This window comes from Anopheles coluzzii, unplaced genomic scaffold (genome assembly GCF_943734685.1).
Source record: "Anopheles coluzzii unplaced genomic scaffold, AcolN3 scaffold_27_ctg1, whole genome shotgun sequence".
Classification (NCBI taxonomy): Eukaryota; Metazoa; Arthropoda; class Insecta; order Diptera; family Culicidae; genus Anopheles; species Anopheles coluzzii.
In genome coordinates, this window is record NW_026054537.1 from 107,076 (window position 1) to 129,969 (window position 22,894).

The following is a 22,894-nucleotide window of genomic DNA, read 5'->3' on the forward strand; positions in this document are numbered from 1 at the left end:
TAACAACGATAATAGATGGCAACACAATTCAACATCAAATTTCAAGGCCATTCAAATAGTGCAAGATGGCTTCATTTGGATGAAACATGGCCGTAACAACGACAATAAATGGCAAAAAACTCAACATCAAATTTCAAGGCCATTCAAATAGTGCAAGATGGCTTCATTTGGATGAAACATGGCCGTAACAACGATAATAGATGGCAACAAAATTCAACATCAAATTTCAAGGCCATTCAAATAGTGCAATATGACTTCATTTGGATATAACATGGCCGTAACAACGATAATAGATGGCAACAAAACTCAACATCAAATTTCAAGGCCATTCAAATAGTGCAATATGACTTCATTTGGATCTAACATGGCCGTCACAACGATAATAGATGGCAACAAAACTCAACATCAAATTTCAAGGCCATTGAAATAGTGCAAGATGCCTTTATTTGGATGTAACATGGCCGTAACAACGATATTTTTTTTTCTTTTGCACAACAACCACTGTCGGTCAAGGGCCTGCCAAGTACCCACTAGTGAAGTGAGCTTGGCTTTCAGTGACTTATTGTTACCATAGCAGGATAGTCAGTCCTACGTATGGAAGCACGGTCTATTCGGGGCTTGAACCCATGACGGGCATGTTGTTAAGTACGTTAACAACGATAATAGATGGCAACAAAATTCAACATCAAATTTCAAGGCCATTCAAATAGTGCAAGATGGCTTCATTTGGATGAAACATGGCCGTAACAACGATAATAGATGGCAACAAAATTCAACATCAAATTTCAAAGCCAATGAATTAGTGCAAGATGCCTTTATTTGGATGTAACATGGCCGTAACAACGATAATAGATGGCAAAAAAACTCAACATCAAATTTCAAGGCCATTCAAATAGTGCAAGATGGCTTCATTTGGATGAAACATGGCCGTAACAACGATAATAGATGGCAACGAAATTCAACATCAAATTTCAAGGACATTCAAATAGTGCAAGATGGCTTCATTTGGATGAAACATGGCCGTCACAACGATAATAGATGGCAAAAAAACTCAAAATCAAATTTCAAGGCCATTCAAATAGTGCAAGATGGTTTCATTTGGATGAAACATGGCCGTAACAACGATAATAGATGGCAACAAAATTCAACATTCAATTTCAAGGCCATTCCGATAGTGCAAGATGGCTTCATTTGGATGAAACATGGCCGTAACAACGATAATAGATGGCAACAAAACTAAACATCAAATTTCAAGGCCATTCAAATAGAGCAAGATGGCTTCATTTGGATGAAACATGGCCGTAACAACGATAATAGATGGCAACAAAACTCAACATCAAATTTCAAGGCCATTCAAATAGTGCAAGATGGCTTTATTTGGATGAAACATGGCCGTAACAACGGTAATAGATGGCAACAAAATTCAACATCAAATTTCAAGCCATTGAATTAGTGCAAGATGGCTTCATTTGGATGAAACATGGCCGTAACAACGATAATAGATGGCAACAAAATTCAACATCAAATTTCAAGGCCATTCAAATAGTGCAAGATGGCTTCATTTGGATGAAACATGGCCGTAACAACGATAATAGATGGCAACAAAATTCAACATCAAATTTCAAGGCCATTCAAATAGTGCAAGATGGCTTCATTTGGATGAAACATGGCCGTAACAACGATAATAGATGGCAAAAAAACTCAACATCAAATTTCAAGGCCATTGAAATAGTGCAATATGGCTTCATTTGGATGAAACATGGCCGTAACAACGATAATAGATGGCAACAAAACTCAACATCAAATTTCAAGGCCATTCAAATAGTGCAAGATGGCTTCATTTGGATGAAACATGGCCGTAACAACGATAATAGATGGCAACAAAATTCAACATCAAATTTCAAGGCCATTCAAATAGTGCAAGATGGCTTCATTTGGATGAAACATGGCCGTAACAACGAAAATAGATGGTAAAAAACTAAACATCAAATTTCAAGGCCATTCAAATAGTGCAAGATGGCTTCATTTGGATGAAACATGGCCGTAACAACGATAATAGATGGCAACAAAATTCAACATCAAATTTCAAGGCCATTCAAATAGTGCAATATGACTTCATTTGGATGAAACACGGCCGTAACAACGATAATAGATGGCAACAAAACTCAACATCAAATTTCAAGGCCATTCAAATAGTGCAAGATGGCTTCATTTGGATGAAACATGGCCGTAACAACGATAATAGATGGCAACAAAATTCAACATCAAATTTCAAGGCCATTCAAATAGTGCAAGATGGCTTCATTTGGATGAAACATGGCCGTAACAACGATAATAGATGGCAACAAAACTCAACATCAAATTTCAAGGCCATTCAAATAGTGCAAGATGGCTTCATTTGGATGAAACATGGCCGTAACAACGATAATAGATGGCAACAAAATTCAACATCAAATTTCAAGGCCATTCAAATAGTGCAATATGACTTCATTTGGATATAACATGGCCGTAACAACGATAATAGATGGCAACAAAACTCAACATCAAATTTCAAGGCCATTCAAATAGTGCAAGATGGCTTCATTTGGATGATACACGGCCGTAACAACGATAATAGATGGCAACAAAACTCAACATCAAATTTCAAGGAAATTCAAATAGTGCAAGATGGCTTCATTTGGATGAAACATAACCGTAACAACGATAATAGATGGCAACAAAATTCAACATCAAATTTCAAGGCCATTCAAATAGTGCAAGATGGCTTCATTTGGATGAAACACGGCCGTAACAACGATAATAGATGGCAACAAAACTCAACATCAAATTTCAAGGCCATTGAATTAGAGCAAGATGCCTTTATTTGGATGAAACATGGCCGTAACAACGATAATAGATGGCAACAAAACTCAACATCAAATTTCAAGGCCATTCAAATAGTGCAAGATGGCTTCATTTGGATGAAACATGGCCGTAACAACGATAATAGATGGTAAAAAAACTCAACATAAAATTTCAAGGCCATTCAAATAGTGCAATATGACTTCATTTGGATATAACATGGCCGTAACAACGATAATAGATGGTAAAAAAACTAATCATCAAATTTCAAGGCCATTCAAATAGTGCAAGATGGCTTCATTTGGATGAAACATGGCCGTCACAACGATAATAGATGGCAAAAAAACTCCACATCAAATTTCAAGGCCATTGAATTAGAGCAAGATGCCTTTATTTGGATGAAACATGGCCGTAATAACGATAATAGATGGCAACACAATTCAACATCAAATTTCAAGGCCATTCAAATAGTGCAAGATGGCTTTATTTGGATGAAACATGGCCGTAACAACGATAATAGATGGCAACAAAATTCAACATCAAATTTCAAGGCCATTCAAATAGTGCAAGATGGCTTCATTTGGATGAAACATGGCCGTAACAACGATAATAAATGGCAACAAAACTCAACATCAAATTTCAAGGCCATTGAAATAGTGCAATATGGCTTCATTTGGATGAAACATGGCCGTAACAACGATAATAGATGGCAACAAAACTCAACATCAAATTTCAAGGCCATTCAAATAGTGCAAGATGGCTTCATTTGGATGAAACATGGCCGTAACAACGATAATAGATGGTAAAAAAACTAATCATCAAATTTCAAGGCCATTCAAATAGTGCACGATGGCTTCATTTGGATGAAACATAACCGTAACAACGATAATAGATGGCAACAAAATTCAACATCAAATTTCAAGGCCATTCAAATAGTGCAAGATGGCTTCATTTGGATGAAACACGGCCGTAACAACGATAATAGATGGCAACAAAACTCAACATTAAATTTCAAGGCCATTGAATTAGAGCAAGATGCCTTTATTTGGATGAAACATGGCCGTAACAACGATAATAGATGGCAACAAAATTCAACATCAAATTTCAAGGCCAATCAAATAGTGCAAGATGGCTTCATTTGGATGAAACATGGCCGTAACAACGATAATAGATGGCAAAAAACTCAACATCAAATTTCAAGGCCATTCAAATAGTGCAAGATGGCTTCATTTGGATGAAACATGGCCGTAACAACGATAATAGATGGTAAAAAAACTAAACATCAAATTTCAAGGCCATTCAAATAGTGCAAGATGGCTTCATTTGGATGAAACATGGCCGTAACAACGATAATAGATGGCAACAAAACTCAACATCAAATTTCAAGGCCATTGAATTAGTGCAAGATGGCTTCATTTGGATGATACACGGCCGTAACAACGATAATAGATGGCAACAAAACTCAACATCAAATTTCAAGGCCATTCAAATAGTGCAAGATGGCTTCATTTGGATGAAACATGGCCGTAACAACGATAATAGATGGCAACAAAATTCAACATCAAATTTCAAGGCCATTCAAATAGTGCAATATGACTTCATTTGGATATAACATGGCCGTTACAACGATAATAGATGGCAACAAAATTCAACATCCAATTTCAAGGCCATTCAAATAGTGCAAGATGGCTTCATTTGGATGAAACATGGCCGTCACAACGATAATAGATGGCAAAAAACTCCACATCAAATTTCAAGGCCATTGAATTAGAGCAAGATGCCTTTATTTGGATGAAACATGGCCGTAACAACGATAATAGATGGCAACAAAATTCAACATCAAATTTCAAGGCCATTCAAATAGTGCAAGATGGCTTTATTTGGATGAAACATGGCCGTAACAAGGATAATAGATGGCAACAAAATTCAACATCAAATTTCAAGGCCATTCAAATAGTGCAATATGGCTTCATTTGGATGAAACATGGCCGTAACAACGATAATAGATGGCAACAAAACTCAACATCAAATTTCAAGGCCATTGAAATAGTGCAAGATGGCTTCATTTGGATGAAACATGGCCGTAACAACGATAATAGATGGCAACAAAACTCAACATCAAATTTCAAGGCCATTCAAATAGTGCAATATGACTTCATTTGGATATAACATGGCCGTAACAACGATAATAGATGGCAACAAAACTCAACATCAAATTTCAAGGCCATTGAAATAGTGCAAGATGCCTTTATTTGGATGTAACATGGCCGTAACAACGATATTTACAAAACTCAACATCAAATTTCAAGGCCATTCAAATAGTGCAAGATGGCTTCATTTGGATGAAACATGGCCGTAACAACGATAATAGATGGCAACAAAACTCAACATCAAATTTCAAGGCCATTGAATTAGTGCAAGATGGCTTCATTTGGATGAAACACGGCCGTAACAACGATAATAGATGGCAACAAAATTCAACATCAAATTTCAAGGCCATTGAATTAGTGCAAGATGGCTTCATTTGGATGAAACACGGCCGTAACAACGATAATAGATGGCAACAAAACTCAACATCAAATTTCAAGGCCATTCAAATAGTGCAAGATGGCTTCATTTGGATGAAACATGGCCGTAACAACGATAATAGAAGGCAAAAAAACTCAACATCAAATTTCAAGGCCATTCAAATAGTGCAAGATGGCTTCATTTGGATGAAACATGGCCGTAACAACGATAATAGATGGCAACAAAATTCAACATCAAATTTCAAGGCCATTCAAATAGTGCAATATGCCTTCATTTGGATATAACATGGCCGTAACAACGATAATAGATGTTAACAAAACTCAACATCAAATTTCAAGGCCATTTAAATAGTGCAAGATGGCTTCATTTGGATGAAACATGGCCGTAACAACGATAATAGATGGCAACAAAACTCAACATCAAATTTCAAGGCCATTCAAATAGTGCAAGATGGCTTCATTTGGATGAAACATGGCCGTAACAACGCTAATAGATGGCAACAAAATTCAACATCAAATTTCAAGGCCATTCAAATAGTGCAAGATGGCTTCATTTGGATGAAACACGGCCGTAACAACGATAATAGATGGCAACAAAACTCAACATCAAATTTCAAGGCCATTGAATTAGAGCAAGATGCCTTTATTTGGATGAAACATGGCCGTAACAACGATAATAGATGGCAACAAAATTCAACATCAAATTTCAAGGCCATGCAAATAGTGCAAGATGGCTTCATTTGGATGAAACATGGCCGTAACAACGATAATAGATGGCAACAAAACTCAACATCAAATTTCAAGGCCATTCAAATAGTGCAAGATGGCTTCATTTGGATGAAACATGGCCGTAACAAAGATAATAGATGGCAAAAAAACTCAACATCAAATTTCAAGGCCATTGAATTAGAGCAAGATGGCTTCATTTGGATGAAACATGGCCGTAACAACGATAATAGATGGCAACAAAATTCAACATCAAATTTCAAGGCCAATGAATTAGTGCAAGATGGCTTCATTTGGATGAAACATGGCCGTAACAACGATAATAGATGGCAAACAAAATTCAACATCAAATTTCAAGGCCATTCAAATAGTGCAAGATGGCTTCATTTGGATGAAACATGGCCGTAACAAAGATAATAGATGGCAAAAAAACTCAACATCAAATTTCAAGGCCATTGAATTAGAGCAAGATGGCTTCATTTGGATGAAACATGGCCGTAACAACGATAATAGATGGCAACAAAATTCAACATCAAATTTCAAGGCCAATGAATTAGTGCAAGATGGCTTCATTTGGATGAAACACGGCCGTAACAACGATAATAGATGGCAACAAAATTCAACATCAAATTTCAAGGCCAATGAATTAGTGCAAGATACCTTTATTTGGATGAAACATGGCCGTAACAACGATAATAGATGGCAAAAAAACTCAACATCAAATTTCAAGGCCATTCAAATAGTGCAAGATGGCTTCATTTGGATGATACACGGCCGTAACAACGATAATAGATGGCAACAAAACTCAACATCAAATTTCAAGGCCATTCAAATAGTGCAAGATGGCTTCATTTGGATGAAACATGGCCGTAACAACGATAATAGATGGCAACAAAACTCAACATCAAATTTCAAGGCCATTCAAATAGTGCAAGATGGCTTCATTTGGATGAAACATGGCCGTAACAACGATAATAGATGGCAACAAAATTCAACATCAAATTTCAAGGCCATTCAAATAGTGCAAGATGGCTTCATTTGGATGAAACATGGCCGTAACAACGATAATAGATGGCAACAAAATTCAACATCAAATTTCAAGGCCAATGAATTAGTGCAAGATGGCTTCATTTGGATGAAACACGGCCGTAACAACGATAATAGATGGCAACAAAACTCAACATCAAATTTCAAGGCCAATGAATTAGTGCAAGATACCTTTATTTGGATGAAACATGGCCGTAACAACGATAATAGATGGCAAAAAAACTCAACATCAAATTTCAAGGCCATTCAAATAGTGCAAGATGGCTTCATTTGGATGAAACATGGCCGTAACAACGATAATAGATGGCAACAAAACTAAACATCAAATTTCAAGGCCATTCAAATAGAGCAAGATGGCTTCATTTGGATGAAACATGGCCGTAACAACGATAATAAATGGCAACAAAACTCAACATCAAATTTCAAGGCCATTGAAATAGTGCAATATGGCTTCATTTGGATGAAACATGGCCGTAACAACGATAATAGATGGCAACAAAACTCAACATCAAATTTCAAGGCCATTCAAATAGTGCAAGATGGCTTCATTTGGATGAAACATGGCCGTCACAACGATAATAGATGGCAAAAAAACTCCACATCACATTTCAAGGCCATTGAATTAGAGCAAGATGGCTTCATTTGGATGAAACATGGCCGTAACAACGATAATAAATGGCAACAAAACTCAACATCAAATTTCAAGGCCATTGAAATAGTGCAATATGGCTTCATTTGGATGAAACATGGCCGTAACAACGATAATAGATGGCAACAAAACTCAACATCAAATTTCAAGGCCATTCAAATAGTGCAAGATGGCTTTATTTGGATGAAACATGGCCGTAACAACAACAATAAATGGCAAAAAACTCAACATCAAATTTCAAGGCCATTCAAATAGTGCAAGATGGCTTCATTTGGATGAAACATGGCCGTAACAACGATAATAGATGGCAACAAAATTCAACATCAAATTTCAAGGCCATTCAAATAGTGCAATATGCCTTCATTTGGATATAACATGGCCGTAACAACGATAATAGATGTTAACAAAACTCAACATCAAATTTCAAGGCCATTTAAATAGTGCAAGATGGCTTCATTTGGATGAAACATGGCCGTAACAACGATAATAGATGGCAACAAAACTCAACATCAAATTTCAAGGCCATTCAAATAGTGCAAGATGGCTTCATTTGGATGAAACATGGCCGTAACAACGCTAATAGATGGCAACAAAATTCAACATCAAATTTCAAGGCCATTCAAATAGTGCAAGATGGCTTCATTTGGATGAAACACGGCCGTAACAACGATAATAGATGGCAACAAAACTCAACATCAAATTTCAAGGCCATTGAATTAGAGCAAGATGCCTTTATTTGGATGAAACATGGCCGTAACAACGATAATAGATGGCAACAAAATTCAACATCAAATTTCAAGGCCATGCAAATAGTGCAAGATGGCTTCATTTGGATGAAACATGGCCGTAACAACGATAATAGATGGCAACAAAACTCAACATCAAATTTCAAGGCCATTCAAATAGTGCAAGATGGCTTCATTTGGATGAAACATGGCCGTAACAACGATAATAGATGGCAACAAAATTCAACATCCAATTTCAAGGCCATTCCAATAGTGCAATATGGCTTTATTTTGATGAAACATGGCCGTAACAACGGTAATAGATGGTAACAAAATTCAACATCAAATTTCAAGGCCATTGAATTAGTGCAAGATGGCTTCATTTGGATGAAACATGGCCGTAACAACGATAATAGATGGCAACAAAATTCAACATCGAATTTAAAGGCCATTCAAATATTGCAATATGGCTTCATTTGGATAAAACATGGCCGTAACAACGATAATAGATGGCAACAAAACTCAACATCAAATTTCAAGGCCATTCAAATAGTGCAAGATGGCTTTATTTGGATGAAACACGGCCGTAACAGCGATAATAGATGGCAACAAAATTCAACATCAAATTTCAAGGACATTCAAATAGTGCAAGATGGCTTCATTTGTATGAAACATGGCCGTAACAACGATAATAGATGGCAACAAAATTCAACATCAAATTTCAAGGCCATTGAATTTGTGAAAAATGGCTTCATTTGGATGAAACATGGCCGTAACAACGATAATAGATGGCAACAAAATTCAACATCAAATTTCAAGGCCATTCAATGAGTGCAATATGGCTTCATTTGGATGAAACATGGCCGTAACAACGATAATAGATGGCAACAAAACTCAACATCAAATTTCAAGGCCATTCAAATAGTGCAAGATGGCTTCATTTGGATGAAACATGGCCGTAACAACGATAATAGATGGCAACAAAATTCAACATCAAATTTCAAGGCCATTCAAATAGAGCAAGATGGCTTTATTTGGAAGAAACATGGCCGTAACAACGATAATAGATGGCAAAAAAACTCAACATCAAATTTCAAGGCCATTCAAATAGTACAAGATGGCTTCATTTGGATGAAACATGGCCGTAACAACGATAATAGATGGCAAAAAAACTCAACATCAAATTTCAAGGCCATTCAAATAGTGCAAGATGGCTTCATTTGGATGAAACATAACCGTAACAACGATAATAGATGGCAACAAAATTCAACATCAAATTTCAAGGCCATTCAAATAGTGCAAGATGGCTTCATTTGGATGAAACATGGCCGTAACAACGATAATAGATGGCAACAAAATTCAACATCAAATTTCAAGGCCATTCAAATAGTGCAAGATGGCTTCATTTGGATGAAACATGGCCGTAACAAAGATAATAGATGGCAAAAAAACTCAACATCAAATTTCAAGGCCATTGAATTAGAGCAAGATGGCTTCATTTGGATGAAACATGGCCGTAACAACGATAATAGATGGCAACAAAATTCAACATCAAATTTCAAGGCCAATGAATTAGTGCAAGATGGCTTCATTTGGATGAAACACGGCCGTAACAACGATAATAGATGGCAACAAAATTCAACATCAAATTTCAAGGCCAATGAATTAGTGCAAGATACCTTTATTTGGATGAAACATGGCCGTAACAACGATAATAGATGGCAAAAAAACTCAACATCAAATTTCAAGGCCATTCAAATAGTGCAAGATGGCTTCATTTGGATGATACACGGCCGTAACAACGATAATAGATGGCAACAAAACTCAACATCAAATTTCAAGGCCATTCAAATAGTGCAAGATGGCTTCATTTGGATGAAACATGGCCGTAACAACGATAATAGATGGCAACAAAACTCAACATCAAATTTCAAGGCCATTCAAATAGTGCAAGATGGCTTCATTTGGATGAAACATGGCCGTAACAACGATAATAAATGGCAACAAAACTCAACATCAAATTTCAAGGCCATTGAAATAGTGCAAGATGGCTTCATTTGGATGAAACATGGCCGTAACAACGATAATAGATGGCAACAAAATTCAACATCAAATTTCAAGGCCAATGAATTAGTGCAAGATGGCTTCATTTGGATGAAACATGGCCGTAACAACGATAATAGATGGCAACAAAATTCAACATCAAATTTCAAGGCCAATGAATTAGTGCAAGATACCTTCATTTGGATGAAACATGGCCGTAACAACGATAATAGATGGCAACAAAATTCAACATCAAATTTCAAGGCCATTCAAATAGTGCAAGATGGCTTCATTTGGATGAAACATGGCCGTAACAACGATAATAGATGGCAAAAAAACTAAACATCAAATTTCAAGGCCATTGAAATAGTGCAATATGGCTTCATTTGGATGAAACATGGCCGTAACAACGATAATAGATGGCAACAAAACTCAACATCAAATTTCAAGGCCATTCAAATAGTGCAAGATGGCTTCATTTGGGTGAAACATGGCCGTAACAACGATAATAGATGGCAACAAAACTCAACATCAAATTTCAAGGCCATTCAAATAGTGCAAGATGGCTTCATTTGGATGAAACATGGCCGTAACAACGATAATAGATGGTAAAAAACTAAACATCAAATTTCAAGGCCATTCAAATAGTGCAAGATGGCTTCATTTGGATGAAACATGGCCGTAACAACGATAATAGATGGCAACAAAATTCAACATCAAATTTCAAGGCCATTCAAATAGTGCAATATGACTTCATTTGGATGAAACACGGCCGTAACAACGATAATAGATGGCAACAAAACTCAACATCAAATTTCAAGGCCATTCAAATAGTGCAAGATGGCTTCATTTGGATGAAACATGGCCGTAACAACGATAATAGATGGCAACAAAATTCAACATCAAATTTCAAGGCCATTCAAATAGTGCAAGATGGCTTCATTTGGATGAAACATGGCCGTAACAACGATAATAGATGGTAAAAAACTAAACATCAAATTTCAAGGCCATTCAAATAGTGCAAGATGGCTTCATTTGGATGAAACATGGCCGTAACAACGATAATAGATGGCAACAAAATTCAACATCAAATTTCAAGGCCATTCAAATAGTGCAATATGACTTCATTTGGATATAACATGGCCGTAACAACGATAATAGATGGCAACAAAACTCAACATCAAATTTCAAGGCCATTCAAATAGTGCAAGATGGCTTCATTTGGATGATACACGGCCGTAACAACGATAATAAATGGCAACAAAACTCAACATCAAATTTCAAGGAAATTCAAATAGTGCAAGATGGCTTCATTTGGATGAAACATAACCGTAACAACGATAATAGATGGCAACAAAATTCAACATCAAATTTCAAGGCCATTCAAATAGTGCAAGATGGCTTCATTTGGATGAAACACGGCCGTAACAACGATAATAGATGGCAACAAAACTCAACATCAAATTTCAAGGCCATTGAATTAGAGCAAGATGCCTTTATTTGGATGAAACATGGCCGTAACAACGATAATAGATGGCAACAAAACTCAACATCAAATTTCAAGGCCAATGAATTAGAGCAAGATGGCTTCATTTGGATGAAACATGGCCGTAACAACGATAATAGATGGCAACAAAACTCAACATCAAATTTCAAGGCCATTCAAATAGTGCAAGATGGCTTCATTTGGATGAAACATGGCCGTAACAACGATAATAGATGGTAAAAAAACTCAACATAAAATTTCAAGGCCATTCAAATAGTGCAATATGACTTCATTTGGATATAACATGGCCGTAACAACGATAATAGATGGTAAAAAAACTAAACATCAAACTTCAAGGCCATTCAAATAGTGCAAGATGGCTTCATTTGGATGAAACATGGCCGTCACAACGATAATAGATGGCAAAAAAACTCCACATCACATTTCAAGGCCATTGAATTAGAGCAAGATGCCTTTATTTGGATGAAACATGGCCGTAATAACGATAATAGATGGCAACACAATTCAACATCAAATTTCAAGGCCATTCAAATAGTGCAAGATGGCTTTATTTGGATGAAACATGGCCGTAACAACGATAATAGATGGCAACAAAATTCAACATCAAATTTCAAGGCCATTCAAATAGTGCAAGATGGCTTCATTTGGATGAAACATGGCCGTAACAACGATAATAAATGGCAACAAAACTCAACATCAAATTTCAAGGCCATTCAAATAGTGCAAGATGGCTTCATTTGGATGAAACATGGCCGTAACAACGATAATAGATGGCAACAAAATTCAACATCAAATTTCAAGGCCATTCAAATAGTGCAATATGACTTCATTTGGATATAACATGGCCGTAACAACGATAATAGATGGCAACAAAACTCAACATCAAATTTCAAGGCCATTGAAATAGTGCAATATGGCTTCATTTGGATGAAACATGGCCGTAACAACGATAATAGATGGCAACAAAACTCAACATCAAATTTCAAGGCAATTCAAATAGTGCAATATGACTTCATTAAGATATAACATGGCCGTAACAACGACAATAGATGGCAACAAAACTCAACATTAAATTTCAAGGCCATTGAAATAGTGCAAGATGCCTTTATTTGGATGTAACATGGCCGTAACAACGATATTTTTTTTTTTCTTTTGCACAACAACCACTGTCGGTCAAGGGCCTGCCAAGTACCCACTAGTGAAGTGAGCTTGGCTTTCAGTGACTTATTGTTACCATAGCAGGATAGTCAGTCCTACGTCTGGGAGCACGGTCTATTCGGGGCTTGAACCCATGACGGGCATGTTGTTAAGTACGTTAACAACGATAATAGATGGCAACAAAATTCAACATCAAATTTCAAGGCCATTCAAATAGTGCAAGATGGCTTCATTTGGATGAAACATGGCCGTAACAACGATAATAGATGGCAACAAAATTCAACATCAAATTTCAAGGCCATTCAAATAGTGCAAGATGGCTTCATTTGGATGAAACATGGCCGTAACAACGATAATAGATGGCAACAAAATTCAACATCAAATTTCAAAGCCAATGAATTAGTGCAAGATGCCTTTATTTGAATGTAACATGGCCGTAACAACGATAATAGATGGCAACAAAACTCAACATCAAATTTCAAGGCCATTGAATTTGTGGTATGGCAAACAAGCATGCCCATCACTAAGCCATGATGACAAACAGGGATGACAAGTCCGGATGGGATGGCGACACGGAATGATAATCCGGTGCGAGGTGCACCATCCCTATTGCACGGCAAACAGGATACGACAGGTTGAGTTGGTACGAGGACATCAAGCGAAGCGGAGCAAAGTAGAATACCACAACTGGCGACGAGGTTAAAACGGTGAACAAAAGAAAGTGATTGAGTGAAATTGTGGAAAGAAAGGAAAAAAACCAAAGGTTAATAATAAATGTAGTAGTTGTGAATGTCCAAAGTGTAACTGTGTCCTAGTTTATGTGTTATGATCATCTGCAGGAGAGCGAATGATCAGAAAGAAAGGGTCGCCGGAGGGCATGCTTAGAAACACACACACATGCAAATGCGTGGATCGCAAGACATGAAATGAAAGCCGGAGTGCACGAGTTAGAAGCATACACATGCAAATGCGTGGATCGCAAGCAAACAATGAATGCCGGAGAAAAAAAACACACTTGAAACTGCGTGGATCGCTAGCTAACAAGGAATGCCGGAGAGCATTTATTAGAAATATGATTTCTTGCCGGAGCGCAAACTACACGAAAAAAAAAAGAATCTGTCGGAGAACAGAAAAGAAAATGGAGAAAGGGTCAGATGGGTTTAGAAAAAAAAAACAAAATGGGTGGACGAACAAAAGAATGAGCACATGTGCTAATAATGTATAATGGTTTCAAGGAATGGACACTTGGAACATTTCTCATTTCCTTTTTAGGTCGATGGATCGGAATTCTATCAGAAGCGAATGGGTTAAGTACAAAAGAAATTTTGACTTCATCATTGCGGCAACCGAAGAGAAGAACAGAACTAAGATACGAAACATTTTCTTGGCAAGGGCGGGACCAGATGTGCAGGAAATCTTTGCCACTATACCAGGCGCGGATGTAAAGGAAGACGCGAGCCAAGGTATTGATCCTTATAATGTGGCTATTCAAAAGTTGGACGAATACTTTTGTCCCAAGCAGCACGAGGTTTTTGAACGGAATCAATTCTGGACACTAAAGCCGGAGCAGGGTGAAACGATTGAACAGTTCACGTTCAGGTGTCAAAGTTTGGCCCAAAAGTGTTGTTTCGGCAAGACTGAAGAGGAAGCTAGAGCGAATAGTGTCATCGATAAAGTAATATTATTCGCGCCAAATGAACTAAAAGAAAAATTGTTACAACATAAAGCGATGAATGTAGAACAAATGATTCAAGTAGTTAGCTCGTACGAATCAGTTAAAAGGCAGGCACGAGAAATACTTGCACCAGGAAAAGTCGAAACAAGGGACTATAATGCAAGCGAACAGGTTAACCGTGTGGTTCCGGCCAAGAGAGAGTGTTTCAGATGCGGGAAAAAGGATCATTTGGCGGCTGATCCAAAATGTCCTGCACGTAATAAGGAGTGCTATAAATGTAAGAAGGTCGGACATTTTGGTTCGCAGTGCCGCACACCTGGATCCACCAAAAGGCAAGGAGGAAATGACAATAATGGGGCGAAACGTTACCGACAGGAAAGAGTTAGGGCTATCGAAAACCGGACTGAAGAAGAAGAAGAAGGAAAATCAAGCACAGAAAATTTCATCTACAACATCAGCGATGGGGGAGAGATGCTGTGGATTAAAGTGAGAGGTGTGATGCTGCATGTTTTAGTTGATTCGGGATGCAACAAAAACATAATAAGCGAGAAAGCATGGGAATATCTCAGAAGAAATGTTATAGAAAGAGGGGTAAATCTAACAGAGTGCAAGGAGATATTTTTACCATATGGAGAAAAGGCTAAGCCGTTAACGGTATTAGGCAAATTTGAGGCGTCGGTTGAAATTGAGGATGAGGGGAGACGGATATGCAAGCCAGCTTCATTTTATGTTATAAAAGGAAGCCAACAGTCGCTACTAGGTCGAATTACGGCTAAGGAGTTAGGAGTGTTATTTATAGGGTTGCCGAGCACACACGGGGTTAAGGCTATAGAGCATAGTGAACGGAACGTTTTCCCGAAGATAAAAGGGCTAAAGGTAAAAATACCTATTGACTGCGATGTACAACCCGTATGCCAACATCCGCGACGCCCACCAATAGCACTGTTAGATAAGATAGAGGAGAAGATTAAGTATCTGCTTGAAAAAGATATTATAGAACCGGTGGAGGGAGGCTGTGAATGGGTTTCACCACTAGTACCGATCGTAAAAGATAACGGAGATCTAAGACTATGTGTTGACATGCGTAGAGCAAACGCAGCGATTGTAAGAGAAAGGCATTTTATGCCTACAATAGAAGATTTTTTGCCTAGATTTACATCGGCTAAAATCTTTAGTAGATTAGACATAAAGGATGCATTTCACCAGGTGGAACTGGATGAGAAATGTAGGTACATAACAACATTCATAACCCATATGGGCCTATTCAGGTACAAACGACTCATGTTTGGTATTGTGATAGCACCGGAGGTTTTTCAGAAAATTATGGAGCAGGTGTTAGCAAAATGCAGTTCAAATGCAGTCAATTACATTGACGATATTTTGGTTTTCGGAAAATCTGAGAGGGAACATGATGAGGCCCTACGAGCGGTTCTGGACGAGATACGGAAACAGGGCATATTATTAAATCAGGAAAAATGCGTATTTAAAGTACCGGTGATCGAATTTCTAGGGCATAGAATTTCGAGTCACGGCATCGAACCCACAGAAGGAAAAATTGAGGCGTTGCGAAAATTTCGGGCACCTTCTTCCGCAGAAGAAGTTCGAAGTTTTTTAGGCCTAATAACATATTTAGGAAGATTTCTGCCAAACCTGGCAACAATAACGGCACCACTACGCGAGTTAACACATAAAGGAATCAAGTTCGAATGGGGGAATAGTCAAAAAGGAGCATTCGAGAAATTGAAAACAATGGTGGCGGACGTAAAACTCTTACATTTTTTTGATAATTCCATGAGAACAAGAGTTATCGCTGACGCTTCGCCGGTTGCATTAGGTGCAGTACTAGTTCAATTCGAGGGCTCACAAGACGATCTACCTAGACCAATAGCGTATGCTAGTAAGAGTTTGACAGATACTGAACAGCGTTACTGCCAGACAGAGAAAGAAGCTTTGGCATTGGTTTGGGCGGTAGAGAGGTTTGCTCCGTACTTGCTAGGACGTATCTTTGAATTGGAAACGGACCATAAACCGTTAGAAGTCATTTTTAAGCCCTCATCACGTCCATGTGCCCGTATTGAAAGATGGCTGTTGAGATTGCAGTCTTTCAATTACGTGGTAAAATACAGGAAAGGCTCAAATAATATAGCGGATCCATTATCGCAATTGGTGGATAATAAAGAGGGAATTCCATTCGAGCAGGAAAATAAACATATGATATGGGCCATAATGGAATCGGCAGCCATAGACGTACAGGAGTTAGAAGACGCTGCCAAGATAGATGAAGAATTATTGAAGGTTAGAGATAGCCTCCAATCTGGTAGCTGGAACGAGGTAGAAACCAAACCATATGCCCCTTTCAAAGAAGAGCTAGGTATGGCGGGGGATATGATTATTAGGGGTAACAAACTAGTTGTACCGAAAGCGCTACGGCCAAGGATGTTAGAGCTAGCCCACGAGGGACACCCGGGGGAGTCCGTCATGAAACGCCGATTAAGGAATAGAGTTTGGTGGCCCGGAATGGATCGAGAGGTTGCAAAACACGTTGTTGGATGCGAGGGATGTCGTCTGGTAGAAAACCCGGGAAAGCCAGAACCAATGACACGACGCTCGTTACCCTTAAGACCGTGGGTCGACGTTGCACTTGATTTCCTAGGGCCATTACCGTGTGGTTCATATTTATTGGTACTCGTAGATTATTTTAGTAGGTACAAAGAAGTGGAAATAATGACCAGAATAACAGCCAAAGATACGGTAGGGAAGTTGGCAAAAATATTTACGCGACTAGGGTTCCCGAGAACTATAACATTAGATAACGCGAAACAACTGGTCGGAACGGAATTTGAATCGTACAGCCGAGAGCATGGCATACATCTAAATCATTCCACCCCGTACTGGCCTCAAGAAAACGGTCTAGTTGAACGCCAAAATCGATCGTTGTTAAAAAGACTAAAGATAAGTGCAGGTTTAGGAAGGGATTGGAAAAAGGACTTAGAAGAATATCTTATGATGTACTACACAACACCGCACTCCACAACAGGGAAAACACCTACCGAGCTATTATACGGAAAAACCATTCGTTCAAAAATACCGGCATTGGAAGATATAGAGACCGCCGTAATAAGAGAGGAAATAAGGGATCAAGACCAAACGCGGAAATGGAAAGGAAAAACAAACGAAGATGAAAGGAGACGAGCACGCAAATCGTCCATCTCAGAAGGAGATATAGTGCTAGCGCAAAATATGCTCCCGGGTAACAAACTGCAAACAAACTTCAACCCAAAGGAGTTTGTGGTGATAGGAAAAGATGGATCAAGGGTAACGATTGAGGACCAAGAAACGAGCAGATGCTATAAGAGAAATGTAGCCCACTTAAAGAAAATTGAGAAATTGGTTGATAAGGAATCGGGAACACAGGAAGCGCAAACATCGGGGGAAACATTGAGTAAGGACATAACGCATTGTCAGAGAAAGAGAAATCCACCAGCTAGGTTGACAGATTATGTAAGAGAATAGGAATTTATTTAGAAATTAAATTGCACTCATAGGTAATGGTATATGGGAATCCAATGGGAATAAAAACAAACAAAAAAAGGAGTGATGTGGTATGGCAAACAAGCATGCCCATCACTAAGCCATGATGACAAACAGGGATGACAAGTCCGGATGGGATGGCGACACGGAATGATAATCCGGTGCGAGGTGCACCATCCCTATTGCACGGCAAACAGGATACGACAGGTTGAGTTGGTACGAGGACATCAAGCGAAGCGGAGCAAAGTAGAATACCACAGAATTAGTGCAAGATGGCTTCATTTGGATGAAACATGGCCGTAACAACGATAATAGATGGCAACAAAATTCAACATCAAATTTCAAGGCATTGAAATAGTACAAGATGGCTTTATTTGGATGAAACATGGCCGGAACAACGATAATAGATGGTAACAAAATTCAACATCAAATTTCAAGGCATTGAAATAGTACAAGATGGCTTTATTTGGATGAAACATGGCCGTAACAACGATAATAGATGGTAACAAAATTCAACATCAAATTTCAAGGCCATTCAAATAGTGCAAGATGGCTTCATTTGGATGAAACATGGCCGTAACAACGATAATAGATGGCAACAAAATTCGACATCAAATTTCAAGGCCATTCAAATAGTGCAAGATGGCTTTATATGGATGAAACATGGCCGTAACAACGGTAATAGATGGCAACAAAATTCAACATCAAATTTCAAGGCCATTGAATTAGTGCAAGATGGCTTCATTTGGATGAAACATGGCCGTAACAACGATAATAGATGGCAACAAAATTCAACATCAAATTTCAAGGCATTGAAATAGTACAAGATGGCTTTATTTGGATGAAACATGGCCGGAACAACGATAATAGATGGTAACAAAATTCAACATCAAATTTCAAGGCCATTCAAATAGTGCAAGATGGCTTCATTTGGATGAAACATGGCCGTAACAACGATAATGGCCATGCGTGCCACGATAAGGATGTGTGTAAGCTCCGATACAAACTGACTGCTGGAGCGAAGTGCGCGCCCGACCGCACCACGCGATGACACAAATATGGGAAGAAACAAAGAAAAAACAACCAAAGCAACCTTCGCCGGTACTGTGCGCACAGGTAGAAGAAGGCAGAGCGCGAGAGCGAGAGAGGTGTAGTGTTTTTTCTCTGTCTCTGGCTCTGTGTAGTGGTGGACTGTACGCGAAAAACATTGGTGCCGCTTCAATGACATACGGCGCACGCACACTACCGGACCACGGCTTATTGCGACGAGTTTTGTGGTGCGCAGCGCGTAGGCGCACAGGTAATACGCAGGGCCGAATACACACAGAGCGATGCGACAGCTACCAATACGCAGGGCGCTGCTGCCGTGTCCTTTTTTTCTTCTTGCAGTCGTCGCTGTTTCTTTGCACACGCAGCCATACGCAGCGATTATTTGAACACAGACGCAAACAAACAGTGGCTCGTTTGGTCCGTCCATATCGCGCCGTCGTTGCGCAAAGTGCGTATGCGTGACCAAGTGCGTTGTGTTGGTGTTGGTCGGGGAAGACCGCGCAAACTGCGTTTTCCTTTTACGGGGTATGCTGCTTCTCTTCTCTACGCTTGCTGGGACAGGGTTTGTTGTAAAAGTAATTGCATTTTTAGCACACAGAAATTCAAGCACGCGCAACAGAGCCGTGCCATGCGTTTCCAGTTTACTCGCACGAGACGAGCTAAGCTAACCCCGCGCCAAGCACGCACTCAGCTTATTTAATTTTCGTGCACTTTCCATCAACCTGTTGCACTGTCCCAAAACCGTCCACCATCTCCACCCCCATCGACTTTTACACACACACACACACACATACACTGACTTCAAAACCACTTGCGAAACGTTTTAGGTGGAGGGACGCACACACGGCTGGGTTAAACCGCTCATTTCACTTCCTTCACGCCAGGGTCACATACACGCACGCACGCACACACCCAACGGAAACGAACCGACGTGTCACGTCGGGTGGCTGGGAGCGTTACAATGCGGGAGGGGAGGGGGGGGAATACCACATTCGCAACGATACCCACCAACAACCCTTCTCACAACTCACTCCGTACACGTATACGACCATACGGGCGACCATACTTTGCCTGTCCCTGCCCCACACTCTCCCCGCACAACCGTAGATTCGGTAATTTCTGGTTGCCACCTACGCGATCGATCGATTTCTTTTTCTACTTCGACGATACCTTCGTATTGCGTGTACGGGGAAGTGCGTACCTTCGCTCAGTGGTTCGAGGTTCGTCGTTTGACAGATGGAAAACACAGGAAGGACCAAGGTGGATTTAAAAATATCAGGTGGTGGACTCTAGTGCATTTTGACAATTCGTCACTTGATGTAAGGTCCCCAGGATTTAAACTTTGTTTACATTAATTAAATTTGTTCATATAATTTATCTACCCCATTTTTTCGAATAAATATTCTTTAAAAATATATTTTGAACTATGTGAGTATTTCTTATGCAACATTAAAACATACATTAAAGTGTGTTATTTTGTGTTATTCTGTGAATTTATTCTAGAATTCTTTGTGTTTTCGACATTTTTGATGATAAAAATTAAGAAATCATTTTTTTTTTTTCAATTTTTACCTTAATTCCTCATTATCTACGAGCCGCATGGACAATTTACTTGAGATTAGAACTCATGCTAGCATGATTTTAAATTTCGTGCATAAACAAATCATCAAATCTTTTGTTAATATATTACGTTTTTTCGATAAAATCAATAGACACACTAAAATGCACATAATAACAAAGAAATCTGTTATATTTGCTAAGCTTTGTGTGCGGAAACCAATGGTCAACGGTTCTAAAATGACGTAAAGTCCCTCAACTATGGCGACCCCCCCAAAGGCCCTAATCCACCACCTGATATTTTTAACCGTAGAGTTGGCAACCAGATTTACACACGTAAGTTGGCAACCGGCATACCCGGGTATTCCACACGTTTTGATACAAAAAATTAACGATTTTCATAGGTAAACAATGCTTTTATATTTTAATGCTGTAAGCAAGTAATGCCGACCATATATTGTCTTCTATTTCATTTATTCATATAGTTTATTCATTTTATTATAAAAATAACGGTCAAACTGAAATTTGGAATCGCTTGAATTTGACTCGAAAATAAGCACAATACGGAAAGAGGAAGAAGAGAAACGTCATTTTCCATACAAAATGTATGGAATACCCGGGTATGCTGGTTGCCAACTTATGTGGTAAAGTTAAAAAAAAAAATCAAAATAAAATAAAAAAAATACCCGGGTATCCGGTTGCCAACTTAAAGGTTAATCCACCTTGGAGGTGCACTGTCAGACACAAACAAACAAACAAGACAAACATGTCAAATCCCATACATTTTTCATGTTCGATGTCGTGTTCGATTGGTGCTAGAGCGCCGGGTAAGCGGTGGCCACATGAAGCAACGATATAGCACACAAACAAAAAGAGAAAATAAACAATCAAAATTCACATGAAAGAGATCAAACAAAGGGAATACGGAGCAAAACAGCCTATTTATGAAAAAATAAATTATTTTTTTCTGTCTGTGAATTCTCCCCACTGTCAAACAGTGTGGCCAGATTATTTTGGCGGTTTTTGGTAGGCGCATAAAAAATTTTATCGGTAGTTTTCGGTAGGTTAAAACTCGAAACATAACTGAGTTAAAAGTCGAAGTCAAGGCGAAGTCGTCGCGCGCGACGTTGTCACTGTATGTCTATTTGGACGGTAAGGCGGCCACCGTCGTAAAACCGTCGCAAAACGTCAAAACCGACGTCAGAAGTACTTAAAAACGACGTCGCCAGCGAGGGAAAATCGCAACGATTTGGAAGCGCTTGCGACGGTCATTTTTGACGTTTTGCCACGGTTTTTGACCTTTCGAACGAGCTTTTGCCCTGCGGGCCAGAGTGGCCAGACTATGTTTTCAGATTTCGGCAGGAGCACTGTTGAGACTGCACTGACGCGACAATTTAAATTTGATCAATTATTTTAACGATAATTTTTTTAAAACTTTAACCACTGACAGCGAGATTCAATTTCAAATTTAAATGATTTTCTTTGACGAGCAATTCTCGGAATCCACACAACTGACATTTTCTACTTATTATGAACATTAAATTTTAACGGATAAAATTTTGAATACCCAACGCATGTTACATTTTTCAAGTACCAGGTTTCAAACGTGCATCAGCGCGATGAGTAACAAATGAGCATAGCATAGCAAAAGACTGAAAAATAAAATTTCTGTGATTTCGGTAGGATAAATGGAAAATCGGTAGTTTTATTGCGGTCATCTGTGAATCGGCAGGCATATAAAAAATTGGTAGGAATACAGATATATAGGTTCAGATATTCTGGTCACTCTGCTGTCAAAAGCAAATTGGAATGTCTAGCTTTGGCCGCGGGTCCTTCACCGAGGTGGATTAAAAATAT

General features: G+C 38.8%; 1 protein-coding gene across 1 annotated transcript; it reads left to right on the forward strand.

The window, feature by feature from the left end:
• Positions 1-13,557: 13,557 nt before the first annotated feature.
• LOC120952901 (uncharacterized protein K02A2.6-like) lies at positions 13,558-18,698 on the forward strand. Its single transcript, XM_049610878.1, has 2 exons — positions 13,558-13,987; positions 14,460-18,698. Exon 2 carries the CDS (start codon positions 14,462-14,464, stop codon positions 18,410-18,412), a length of 3,951 nt encoding a protein of 1,316 aa, XP_049466835.1. The 5' UTR covers positions 13,558-13,987; positions 14,460-14,461; the 3' UTR covers positions 18,413-18,698.
• Positions 18,699-22,894: the final 4,196 nt, after the last annotated feature.

What these genes read in the sequence shown, in the direction of transcription:
- LOC120952901 (XM_049610878.1), top strand. Translation starts at nt 14,462, where the DNA reads ATGGACACTTGGAACATTTCTCATTTCCTTTTTAGGTCGATGGATCGG.